Below are 13,497 nucleotides of genomic sequence, written 5' to 3' on the forward strand. Positions count from 1 at the left end.
ACCGCCAAATCGTCTGCCCTTTCATTTCCCCTTACTCCGTTATGGCCCGGCACCCAAACGATGCGGATTTTTCCATCCTCGGAGAAGGCGTTAATCTCCTTCTTACACTGCAAGACTGTTCGTGACCTAACCGTTCTGGTTGTAATTGCCCTTATGACAATTTTACTCTCGGTAAAGATGTTCACACTCGACGTCCTCGCGTTAGCACCACACTACCTCACGCATTCCGTGATCGCCCGGATCTCCGCCTGCAGGACCGTATTATGGTCAGGCAGTCAGTTCTCAATGTAGACCCCCTCTAGCTTTGATCCATCAGTGTAACATGATCTTCCAGATGGCAATACTAGGGTTCCGTCAATCCAAGACTGTGCCGATGGCAGCAGTACCTCGCACTCGACTTCAATGTTCATCTCAGGTAACCGATCGGAAACCTCTTCCCTTCCTTCCAGGTTAAATCGTCGCCTCGATTATATCGCGATGGTATGAGCTGCTCCTATCCTCAACCCATTGTCCCATCGCCTTAAGTCCCATAGCCTCAGTGGCTGCCTCACACTTAATCTGTATGTCAATGGGTCGGATAGATGAATAAATAACAATGAATCAAAAAAAAAATGGACATCACACCGAACAGAACAATATTGGACTCAAACGAAAGATATTTGAGAGTATAATACATAACTTATACAAAAATTTGGGACCAGAGTGTTTGCTTAAACCAAAAATTATGCCCCAAAAGGTCCAATATGGGAATTTAATGAAAGGTATTTGGAAATTAAATACGAAAATAAATTATTTTCAAATTTGAACCATGCCAAAAGGGTGCTGCGAGCACTTATGGGTGTAGCGAAGTACATCGGGATCCCATAAAATAAACAATTTTAATTTTATTTTCATTTCAAACCCATATTGCCTAGGTTAGGGGGTTCATTATTTCATGAACCTTTGGGACCTTCTCCGTTAAAATTTTTAGACATTTTCGGCATATTTGTAATCTACTCGGACTCTAAGGGGTCTCAAACGCTCTTCAGATTCGTTCTTTTGGAGTCATCCCACATCTACATACCAAATTTCAGCGTAATCGGTGTTGTTCCCTAAAGTGATTTTGACAACAACATTAACAACAATTATAATATTTTTTCCTCGTATTGTTTTAACAAGTTGACAAATGGTGTTACCACCTCACGGCAAACCAATTGACTTGCACTGGAAACTTTTTTTGCGTTTTATTCTTGTCCTCCACGGCTTGTCTATCCAGTACTAAAACAAAACACAGCAAATATGAAAAGCAAACGAAAGGTTTTAACGAGTAGATTACAAATATGCAAAAAAAAATGTCTAAAATTTGGATCTGTGAAGGACCTATGGGGCCTTGGAAATGTTGAACGCCCTAACCAAGGCAAATTGGGTATGGAATAAAAATAAAATAACATAACAAATTTTGATTTTACCCTAAAATATCTTTTGTGCGAGTCCCATATTGTCCTGTTCGGTGTAGATGTCCAATTGGGGCACAATTTTTGGTGGGGCGAACCACCCGGGAATAGAATTACAACCACCAACAACCAAAAACTTCAAGTCACATTTGACGACCTTTTCAAGGTATTCGATTATGCCATTGTATCCATTCCCTGTCAATGTAACCACAGCCCCATATTACTGGTATCCCTTGGCAGCCGGTTATACGTACCGGATTGACCCGATGGATTCCTTCATTGGGCAAGGTCTGCCGCCTCAGCGTACAACACACTGAATGCAACAAATGTCAAAATTTTAAAAAGGCCTTACATTAGCGGTTGAATGATTTCTGAACGGCATTCCTGCGTATGCAGGAAATGCATTTTTAACAGATGTTTGCCCGTGTGTACACAATCCACCCAGTCCCAAAAATTATGACAACTTTTAAAGTAGTTGCAAGAGCAGTACCTATTGATAGTTCGTAATGCCAATTGGTCTAAACAGCGTTCATTAATAAAAAGAATTACCCGCCGGACTTTTATCAACAAAAGAAAGCCAATTGGATAGGCTTCAGAGAAGACACTCTTCCCAGAACGGGATGACTGTGAGCATCACACAGGTTAGAACTCTGAGCTCCGATCTGTGTCGTGTTCATCATGATTACGAGGCCAGTTATTGGCGCCTTTAAATAACCAAATGCCATAGGGTTCCTACGGCGATCGGTCCTATGAACCCCAACAAGATTGCTGCGTGAGCTTGACCAGAATCTCTACCTCCACCGACGAGGCTACAACAACAATAATCATGTACTACAGCTGGGAAAGGATTGGCATAAGGGAACATCGAACAGACCGATTTTTTTCTCTAGCCAGGAACTAAGACGAATAAGACCGCCCCAGCGAACGACCTTCCTCCTTAATAGAAGCTTCCCAAAGCTCTCTACTCCCACTTGCAAGCATGTGGCTAAAAAAAACAACAAAGCATTACTCCTCTCGATCTTTGTTGGAAATTTTCAAGTGCTGAGTAAAGAACGTATTTCGCATGGATACGTCGTGCCAGTCCTCGGGGATAAGGTACAAAAAGGCATGAGTAGTAGGCTATCGCCCGCCAAGATGGCTCACTCTAGACAGGCCTGAAACGTTGAATAGTCAATTATTTTTGTGGTTGAGTGGAGATCCGACCGGATCAGTGAGAAACCGACCGGCAAGGCTCTTGCTTAAATACTGAGTGCCTATGATGCTCGATAAGACAAAGCGAAATATTGGCGCATTTAACTAACAAATGGCTAGAACGGTTCTATGGACCGGAAAGAGCTTACCACCTCCACATACAAATTCGGTTACAACAACAACAACAACAACATTTGGCAGTATTTGCAAATTCTCCGCTCATGCTGCTAAAAAGTCGAGTTAAAACAAAGTCATCGAAACGCTTACCGATAGCACTTGTGGAATATACTACACACACATTAGCGACTCCTATGTATACTCGCCAGTTGAGCGACGCGCAGTGGACTAAGTTCCATACCTCCCAGAATGCTGCAGACGAACTGCGACAGACTGTAACGCCAGTTCTCATGTGAGAGAGCTCCCAAGGATCGCTAACTATACATGCAAGCATGTGACTACAACGACCATGTTAACAGGCAACCACCACCTGGAAACTTCTGGTTGGATTTTCATGTCCGAAACAAGAGATCCAGATAATATTGGACATGTTTAATTACAACTAAAATTCTAACGAGAGAATGCTGGTCTTTGGCACTATTTTTCGCCTATAGCATCAGATTAAGTTATCCCTCACACGGTTCGACTAGGTTATAAGCTCCTTGGGGCAAGATTTTCCAATTCCTATTTACTAAGACCTTTTAAAGAAAATCATTGATCAAAATTCAAAGACACAAGTCAGCTGTAAAGGAGTATTTCATGGTCTTCATAACTTAGCTATGACCAGAGAATTACGGTTAGCAGGATAACTACCGACAATGTTGGAGACATTTGTATATTCATTTAGGATATATTTTTAAAAGAATGCTTTACAAGAGTGATGACACCACACTTTGATTTTAAAGAAATTTTCTTTTACCCCTTTCGAATTTTTATAGAACATGCAATGTCCAGCAATATATCAATAAATCATATAGGCATATACACAAACAAACATACGTATTAATGTATGTCGCATAGAAGTTTACAACTATGGGCATAAGTTTGGTGTAGATTTTTAAGACAAATATCATATTTGAACCCAGCAAATGAGTAAAAGTATCCTCAGCAGCATGTTGAATCAATTCGAACAATGTTGATAAGTTTCTCGGTCTCTGGATACACTGCAAAAGTAGAGTTTTGAAGGCAAATATGAAGTGGAAAATGCTGCTGAGTAAAAAAAAAACATATGCACTCACGCATACGAACGTAAGGAAATGTGTATATAGACAAACACACATCCATAACTTATCACGCATACACTCACAACAAACAAACACAGACACGCAATCAAATTTAAGCACATATACACAACAACAACAACAATACACCATAGTGCACCAACACAATGAAGCCCTAACACTAACACCAACTTGCAATAACTAATACAGATGTAAGTCACATATACATATACTCGCCAGTACACAGGCACACACCGTCGAGCCTTTAAGCACACACACAAACACACTGGGTCAAAACAAAAGAAAAAAAAAAACGAAAAAATTTGACGACTGATGATACAAAATATAAGTTGGCAACCTAACTGGGAAAATTGAAATAAAAATTGTCAAGTTTTCACTCATATTTTTACTATGGCCACTTGATTGAAGAAGGAGTACCTTAACAATTATTTAACATTTTCGCAAATGTTGTATTTCATTATGTTGCTTTTGCTGATTTTCTATGAAACCCTTTTCACTTTTCGCCTAGATTTGCAAAATACTTTTAGCTTCCATCGATCAGAACATTTTTAATTGATATGTTTTTCTTTGGCAAACACAATATGAACTTTTCTAAATACTTGTAATAACTATTTTTCTTTCTTTTGAATTTTTTCTTCACTTGAAATGTGTTTCTTCTACAGAGAAAATAAAATAATTCTGTCCACAAGAATATGATGGCGGCGAGTGGTAATTTCTTTGATGTGTAAATTTCCCACTATTTACGGTGAGGAAACATTTGTGTATGAGTAGTGAACACAACCACACAGTTACCGGCGACAGGGGTGTATATATGAAAGTCGGTTGGCAATTACTGCAAAGCGTATCGTTGGCGCCAAAACAGCTGATACCTTATGGGCAGTTATCTTTTAAATACTATTGGTAAAGATCCAAAGACCCATGCTATAAGATACGGCATTTGCAAAAGTCGATTAGGGATAATTTTGAACGCATAGATGGAATTGTATTTGTTGGGATTGGGCCATTATCACGTTCTATAAAAAATACATGTATACTATATACTATATATTTATTTAAGGGTTCACTTGTTCAAAACTACACATTAAAAATCCAATTTCAAGAAAATCGGTTAAAAGAGTGGGCCAGTTTTGACCAACGTCTTGCAACTAAAATATACCTGAAAGATAGGGCCTTTTTACTAACGACATCTGGCATCCAAAAAGTCGCATACTTGATGGAACAGCAGTTTTATGAAAGGCAACTGTTTAATTCAATTTAATAGCAAATGATCGCAAAGGCTGTTCTTACTGTTCCACAAATTTTTACTGGAAAAGTATGCGAGCAAACATATTGTATATCTTTGCTATTGGCGCAAACTAAAATCTGACATCCACACGCAATTAATCGAAGCAAAGGGAATTATTGAATTTTCGATCAATGGTAGTATACAGCCAGGTCAAGTCACTACCCCAGCTGAAAAAATTTTCCACCTTCATTGTTGTAGTCAATTTCCACTAGAACTCAATATGAGCTGTCACTTTCTGTATTAATAAGACTTGTCTTATGCACGTTAAATACCAACAGATAGCGCTCTAATCGGCATGTATTCTCATATGTGTCTACATTGTAAGTTCGATGAAGCAAAAGCTCTTTTTTAAAAAAAAAATTCGAACGTACGACACGATGTTTGCAACTTTCAGAGTTGCTATTTTGCTACAAGACATCTGATCGTGTAAAAGCAGCTTAAGTGAACCCTGGATACACCGAAAGACGGCACCGTTATACCATATAACGATTAAAAATGACGACTAAAAATTACAGAAATTAAACAAAAGCAAAAAAGTTGAGAAACTTGTTGCCAGTTTGTCGATTTTGAATTTAGCTTTAGTGTAATTGAAGAGTTTGCTTTAACGGGAATTCGAACAACAAAAAAACGTATTGCGATGTGTAGAAATAGATTCGTAAAAGACAAATCTGTAGCTTTGCTTTAAACGTCTTTAAATGGCGATTTCCATCCAAAAATGGGTAAAGGTCGAGTGATAAACGGAGATATATGTTAAAATAAGGTATTTGAGATGAATTTGCAAATAGCAAAACTTTGGCTATTTGTTTGGTGTTTATTGCTGTCACGAGAAGCTTAGCTGCGAGCTACCGGGCGGGTCCATAGGTTGCGCATTATGGGATTTTTCAAGTAGCTGCAACGGCTGTCGCGGACAATCTTTAGTTGGTTTTTCCACATTATAAAATTTAGATGAATCCCTAAAAGAAACTGGTGATGATGAGAGAAAATTATTTTAAAGATGCAAAAAGAGGGAACATTTTTGTATTAAATTTCTAAAAGAATCGAGAGAAGCAACTTTTCTATCCAGTACGTCACTAATGTCCAATCCACGGGTTCCGTATTGTTCGAACCATGCACTTGGTGCCAATGTATAAATCATACAAATTAGCAAAAAAATAAACTTTCACACTACACTGGCATTGGTTTATGCCAGAACTAACCTCGAAGTTTCCTCTACGAAAAGGACATCGCATAGGTTACTAAGAATTGCATTTCATACAATAATGTAAGGGATCCTGCATTTAGGATCTAGGTAGAAAGTGAGTATAGTTCGAGAAATTACTGTAGATGTCGCAATAAGGCCAAAAGAGTTATAAGGGAATTCAAGAGTTTGGCATCTAAGGACATATTTAAAAAAAGGCAACTAAGGAAATTAAAGGAATTAGAGACGATTAATACGATATAGGCGCAGTATACATTGAACAGTTCAATTAGTTGTTTTGCCTAAACAATTGAGCCGTCATTAAATTGCCACGAATGTACCTTGTGATGTGCATGACGGTTTTTATTTTTCTATGTTAATAGTACAGGTGCAACTGAAACTTTTAGGCTGGGACTATGGTTGCTTTTCGCGAAATTTCTTCTTGATTACTTTGAAGCTAGAAAAATTGCTGATTCATTTGAAAATTTCCTATAATATATGATAAACTTTTAATAAAAGTATTATGCTATCATTGAGAGTTCTGTAGTTTTTTAAGAAAGTAATCATGTAAGGTGATTAACGTCTTCTCTGAGAATGGAAAAACCCGCATCGTTTGGGTGCCGGGCCATAACGATGTAAGGGGAAATGAAAGGACAGACGATTTGGCGGTGAAGGCCAGAGGACTGCCGTCAATAAATTTGATTAACCCGAAGCTTTTCGGGACGACGCAGTCCGAGTTAAGAGAGTGGGCGACGAATGGGCATGCAACATTGTGGAACAGCGAAACGGTCAGATCGTGAGAAGACGAGTCTATTACTGAAAGGAAGCAAGCAGGAGGTCAGTATAGCTATTGGTATCATAACGGGACACATAGGACTACGAGCTCACTTATGTAATATCGGTGCGGCAAGTGATTGCATGTGTAGGGCATGCGGGGAAGATGATGAGACGTTGGAGCATTTCCTTTGTCATTGCCCGGCTTTTGCGTCTAACAGATACCTGCACCAGTCATAAACCAACTTTGGGGATTGGCATTGAAAACAATTAAGAATTTTGTAAGTAGCACGGAATTTCTAACTTCAAATTTTCTTTTTAGAGTTTAGTTCATAGTTTTTAGAGCGCACAACAAGCCGATTACTGGCTTAGGTGTATGTCCATAGTGGCATGGGCCGATTGATATATGCACCATATTTTCAATAATAATTGCACCTCCCAGAAGCACAAAATGTAAAACCGGGAGATCGGTTTATATGGCAGCTATATTAGGTTATATGCCAATATAGACCATACTTGGAAAAGTTGTTGGAAGTCATACCAAACGACATATGCAAAAGTTAAACCATATTGCGCCCTCTAGAAGCCCAAGAAATCTAATCGGGAGATCGGTTTATATGGCGGTTATATCACGATGCAAAATTTCAGCCAAATCGGACAAGAATTGCGGCCTCTGGAAGCTCAAGAAGTCAAGACCCAAGATCGGTTTTTATGGCAGCTATATCAAAACATGGACCGATACTAATAAGTATTTGTGAAAAATTACAATCGGCTAGCTTTACTCCTTCGAAAGTTAGCGTGTTTTCGGCAGACTGACGGACGGAAACACGGGCGGACATGGCTAGATCGACTTAAAATGACATGACGATAAGAATATATATACTTTATAGTTTATTTATAAATAAATTTATTCGTATAAGAACTTTGCGGAATTTTTTTCATAATACGAAAAGTACACTATCACGTTTATTAATTATATCTGAAATGTATTAAGAAACAAACAACAGAAAAATACTCTAAAACAATTGTAAATACTTGTCTTTATTTCTTTCATTAAAGTAAATTCCCAATAATTAACGTCGTTTAGTTGAAAAATTTCTACTTTTTAAAGAAAACAGCTGATTTTAATGATGCCCATTATCGTTAAAAGTGGCTACTGAATACCAAAATCGTCATATTTTCGGCTATCGTTTTTTAACTAACTAAACTCAAATTTTCGTTGAAACAGTTTAGAGAATTCCACTGCTGAACTTAATAACCACCTTAAAGCTGCTATCAGACGATACGTATTTGTCATACGACTTCTTCTGATACATATGAAATATTTTATGTTAAAACCGGGTGTTGGAAAAACATGTAACTATTATTGATAAATCGAGCTCTATTTTCATCGAAAAAAAATTGCTGACACATGTGAATAAAAAACGTGCAGTACATATGACAAATCCTTGCCGATTAGAGAGCGATCTATTTGTATCTGACACACATAGTGAAAGTGATGTAGACTATACATCACTATAATACACCCACACAACCACAATCTCGTTGACAAATAGTGCACTTCGCGAGAAAAAAAATTGTACTCAGCTGTTTACGGTACGCTACCTGGTAATTATGTCATGATACCAACGTGATATGTGTAGCAAAATATCCATCCCAATAAGCGTAGCCATAACATCACATTACGTTGAAGTGCGAATAACTAAGCTCTTAAGTTTGATTAAATTAATAAGTTACCACTATTATGAACACCGCCATCGTAAATAAGTGTTTTTTTAAATACTGGGATATTTAATAAAAAAAAAAGCAAAATTAAACAAAACCCATGCCCATTTATACCCAAAAATGCATTTTTTTAAATTAGGGCAAACGGAATTTAAAATTTTGGTTAAGCAGTAAACAAGGCAACAAATTCCGCAAAAATGAGATGCGTGGGGCCAGAAAAACAGTAATTGTTGGCTAACCTAAGACCTACCTTAAGGCGAGATGGATCAACGAAACTAGATACGGACGCCGACTGTGTTTGAGTATTACTTCGCTTCTGTGTATTGCTGGAGTTAATTTGGTATTGTTGTTGAGATGAAGGCGCTGGATTATTTGACGGCGTGGACGAGGATACCACTCCGGAACGCGAACTGCTCGTGGCGCTGCCCGAGAGTACGGCGTTTTCTGCATGGGTTTGAGAACGCGTCTTACGCATTACAAATACTTTATGCGTAAACTATGTAACTTCAATACACGACACACGCACACAATATGCAATATTAGTTCTGGGTAAATTAGTATCCCTGTTTGCAAAAAAATTTTGTTTTCTAAATAAAATCATTAAATTATATCTACCAAAGATAAAAACAATCCAAAATAAAAACACTAGCACAATCAATAAGTCCAATTTTTTGGTATCGGTTCGCGCACTTTTGACACATTCAAGCGGTGGAAAATTTTCTATGTCGCTGAATCAAGGATACGAATGCTTTGCTTTGCGAAACAGCTGTCAATGGAGATATTAACTAAGAGGGCTGCCACATTTTCGCCCATGCCACATTTTCCCCGTATTGTAGGTGGTGTTCATATGGTATATGGTTTAATTGAAAGTGATGCCATACCTCTGATTAAAGAGTTTTAAAAATAATACACTCAAAGAAAATCTACTGAAAAAGGTTGTATGATATTTTTAGTTGTTAAAAACAATCAATTGTGTTTGCAATTTTTATATGGAGTTTGACAGTTGCTCACGTGAAAAGCCGAATAGTGTATCAATCCTTATACGTTTATTTTTATATGGAGTTTTACATATTTTTGCACGAAAGAAGAAACATAAGAGAAACAAGGAAAGGAAGGAAAACCAGCGCACAAGATAAAATCGAACGATTTTTTTAGAAGAGTTTTCGTTTTTGACTGTATTTATTATTAACTATATTTATTATTATAGTATTAATCAATATCTTGAAATTCAGTATTGTTACTCAGTCTTTTTTATATTATTGTATTATATTTAATAGGCCTTGTTTGGCTTTGTAGTACTGAACGGAAACAATAAAGAAATAAAAAATAAATAAAATATTTTTGAAGTCTGTTGAAATAATGTAAGAAAAGCTTACTTACTTACTTACTTTAATTGGCTATGACAGAACATTTGTTCCACTAGCCGAACGTGGAATAGCATTCCAAGCTCCAAGCTTTGTCCGTTTTTGTTTAACCCCCATATATACCGATCAGCCGATTTCAGGTCTTGCGCCCATTTTATTCACAGTTATTATACGATTTCGCTGAAATTTGGTATGATTGGTAGGCTGTTGTGGTAGGCTTCTCGACATCCTCGTTCAATAAGGCACAGATCGGTTAAGGTCTCGGGCGCATTTACTATCCGAACTTGTTGAAATTTGGAACAGAATATTATGCCCTTCGACATCCTTCTTTAGATTGGCCCAGATCGGTCTAGAGTTGAATATAGCTGTCATATAAACCGATCTCTCGCTTTAAGATCTTGGGTCCATAAAAGGCGTATATACTGTCCGAATTTGCTGAAATTTAGAACAGTAAGTTATGTTATGCCCTTCGACATCCTTCTTTATTTTGACCCAGATAGATCCAGGTTTGGATATAGCTGCCATATAAACCGGGCTCTCGTTTTATAGACTTGGGTCCATAAAAGGCGCATTTACTATCCAATTTTGATGTAATAAGGGACAGTAAGTTATGTTAGACCACTCGACATCCTTGTTTAGTTTGGTCCAGATCTGTCCATCCCCCGATTTAAGCTTTTAGGCCCGTAAATTGTGAATTTATTACCCGATTTCGCGAAGATTTAGCTTAATCGGTTCTGTTCGCCCCTTCGACATCTTCGACATTCGTGTTCCATATGGCTCAGATCAGTCAATATTTAGATACAGCTGTCATATAGATCGATCTCCCGATTTAAGGTCTTGGACCTATAAAATGCGCAATTATTGAACAATTTCGCTGCCGCATACAAATACCGATCTCCCGATTTAACTTCTTACGCCCATAAAACGTGAATTGTTTAACCGATGTATTTGGTACAATTAGTTGTGTTATACCCTTTAATAGCCTTCCTGAATGAGGGGGTGATTGGACCATACTTTCATATATGTACGATTATGGTTAAATTATAGACCAAACTGGAGATGTTTGACAGCGAAAGAAAACACGAAACGCGCGTGAGCTGTTTAAAACAGTGTTCTTAAAAAGATTATAGCTAAAAAAACGTCCTTTATAAATCCGAGGTGGTGGATATCCATTGTTTGGTTCTCCTTGTTTTGCCTTTCTATTGTAATCTACTCCTTCGTACCTTTCATTTGACACCCATACTGACTAGGTTGGAGCACCTACCTCCAAGAGAGGGATCCAAGGGGGTTCAGAGGATTTGCTTCAAAAACGGACTTCAGATTCGTGTATCTGGGGTCAAACCACTTCTGCATACCAAATTTCAGTGAAGGAAACCAGGCGAACGAGAGAGAAACTCTCATATGTTTGAGCTTGGTTCAATCGGCCACTTCACCATCGGCAAGGGAATAGCTTTGAGCACCACACGGGCTGGAACATTGAGGTCCGATCTGTGGGGTGTTCATTGCTATCACGAGAAGCTTAGCTGCGAGCTACCGGGCGCGTCCACAGGTTGCAGATAGTGAAATGCTCCATACGGAGTAGCTGCAACTGCAGTCGCGGACAATCAGCGGTATCGAGTGGAGAGTCTCAGTGAGAGGTCGGGTGGCACCGGCTCTCGCACAAATACTGAGTGCCTATGAAAAAAAATCGTCGTAACTTAGTGTCGTTTATGTGTATTCGTTAAGAATGCAGAACTAAGCCAAGGATAGCGAGGGGCCAGGGGCGGCTGTTGTGCGTTCAATGGCTTCAATCGGAAAACAAGGCTATGTGGCAGCTGTATACAAATATGGTCAAATCTGGTCTATACTCAAAAGTTGAGGCGTACATGCATCTCGCTGTAACGGCGAAAATGGGAAGTAAAAGACCATTTCTGGGCTCAAACACTTAAATCGATAGATGCAAAAATGCAAATTTGCCCATGAAAATTCCATTAAAGAACAATTTTATGCTTAATGATAAGGGTCTCCTTTTAAAAAACCCAGTTTGAACGGCGTACCGCAGAGCGGCACCTCTTTGGAAAGTAGTTTTTACATGGCAAAGTACCTCACAAATCTCGCCAGCATTAGGAGGGGATAACCACCGCTGAAAAATGATCCTGCCAGGAAGATCGCTTTTTCCAAACTCGGCACGATTGTTTATTGAAATCGGAGCAAAAAAAAAAAGACTTGAACGCAAGATTTCTTTTCGGGAGATCGGTATAAAGGGTGCTACAGCAAGATATATACGCCATCTTTGAACTTCAGGCTGTAGAGTGATTTCAACCAATATAGAGACGGACATGTCTAGATCCTATATGAATAACGACGATCTAGTACTTTGCAGCCTTGACAATTAAAAGCGTGCTAAGTTCGGTCGGGCCGAATCCATGGATACCGCTAAAACTTTACCCTTATTAACTGAGTTTGTATTTGAATTATTTTGGTCTCCAGAAGTCAAATCGAGAAATCGGTACTTAGGGGGCCGTTATCACCCTATAAGATAGGATTTTGGGCCAAATTTCAGTCAAATCAGGTGAAAATTTAGGCTTCTATGGGCTGAAGAAGGGGATCGGTTTATATGGGGGCTATATCTGTTTAAAGACCGATTTGGATCATACTTGGCATGGATGTTAGAAGTCATAACTGAAGTCTTTGATCTACATTTCAGCCAAATCGGATGAAAACTGAGGCTTCTAAGGGCTAAAGAAGTCAGATCCGGGGATCGGCTTATATGGGGGCTATATTTGTTTATAGACTGATTGGGATCATACCGGACATGAATGTTGGAAGTCATAACACATGTCTTTGATCCAAATTTCAGCAAAATCGGTTGAAAGAAATCAAATTCGGGGATCGGTTTATTTCGGATCATATTGGCATGGATGTTGGAAGTCATAACCCAAGTCTTTGTTTAAAATTTTAGCCAAATCGGAAGATAATTGAGGCTTCTATGGGCTCAAGAAGTCAAATCGGAAGTTGGGTTTATATGGGAGCTATATTTAAATCTAAACCGATATGCCCCATTTGGAATCTCCAGCCACCTACATCAGAAAGAAGTATCTGTGCAAAATTTCATGCTGCTGGCTTTACGCGTTCGACTGCTATCGTGATTTCGACAGACGGATGGACGGACATGGCTAGTTCTACTCAGGATGTCGAAGCGATCCAGAATATATACACTTTATGGGGTCTCAGATAAATATTTGGAGGAAAAAAATTTATAGTTTGATGTGTTTCAAATGAAATGCCAAATGGCCAACTATTCGGCTTGTAGAACATTTGGTCGGGTTTG

General features: G+C 38.5%; 1 protein-coding gene across 9 annotated transcripts in view; it reads right to left on the minus strand.

Annotated features, from left to right (window-relative positions):
- LOC106085267 (E3 SUMO-protein ligase PIAS2) overlaps positions 1 to 9,598 on the minus strand; it is a 38,344-nt gene extending 28,746 nt beyond the window's left edge. For 3 of the 9 annotated variants that reach the window (XR_009398270.1, XM_013249440.2, XM_013249441.2), the window contains exon 1: positions 9,074 to 9,596. Coding sequence is in view for 7 of the 9 variants with exons in the window: in XM_013249440.2 (XP_013104894.2) it covers positions 9,074 to 9,298 (225 nt within the window). In the remaining 2 variants the exon portion in view is untranslated. Of the gene's footprint in view, positions 1 to 4,279; positions 4,567 to 9,073 lie in introns of those variants that run through there. The other 6 variants (XM_013249437.2, XM_013249433.2, XM_013249436.2 and 3 more) reach the window with 4 other exon arrangements.
- Between the last annotated feature and the right edge of the window lie 3,899 nt (positions 9,599 to 13,497).

Source organism: Stomoxys calcitrans, chromosome 5 (assembly GCF_963082655.1).
Source record: "Stomoxys calcitrans chromosome 5, idStoCalc2.1, whole genome shotgun sequence".
NCBI classification, from domain to species: Eukaryota; Metazoa; Arthropoda; class Insecta; order Diptera; family Muscidae; genus Stomoxys; species Stomoxys calcitrans.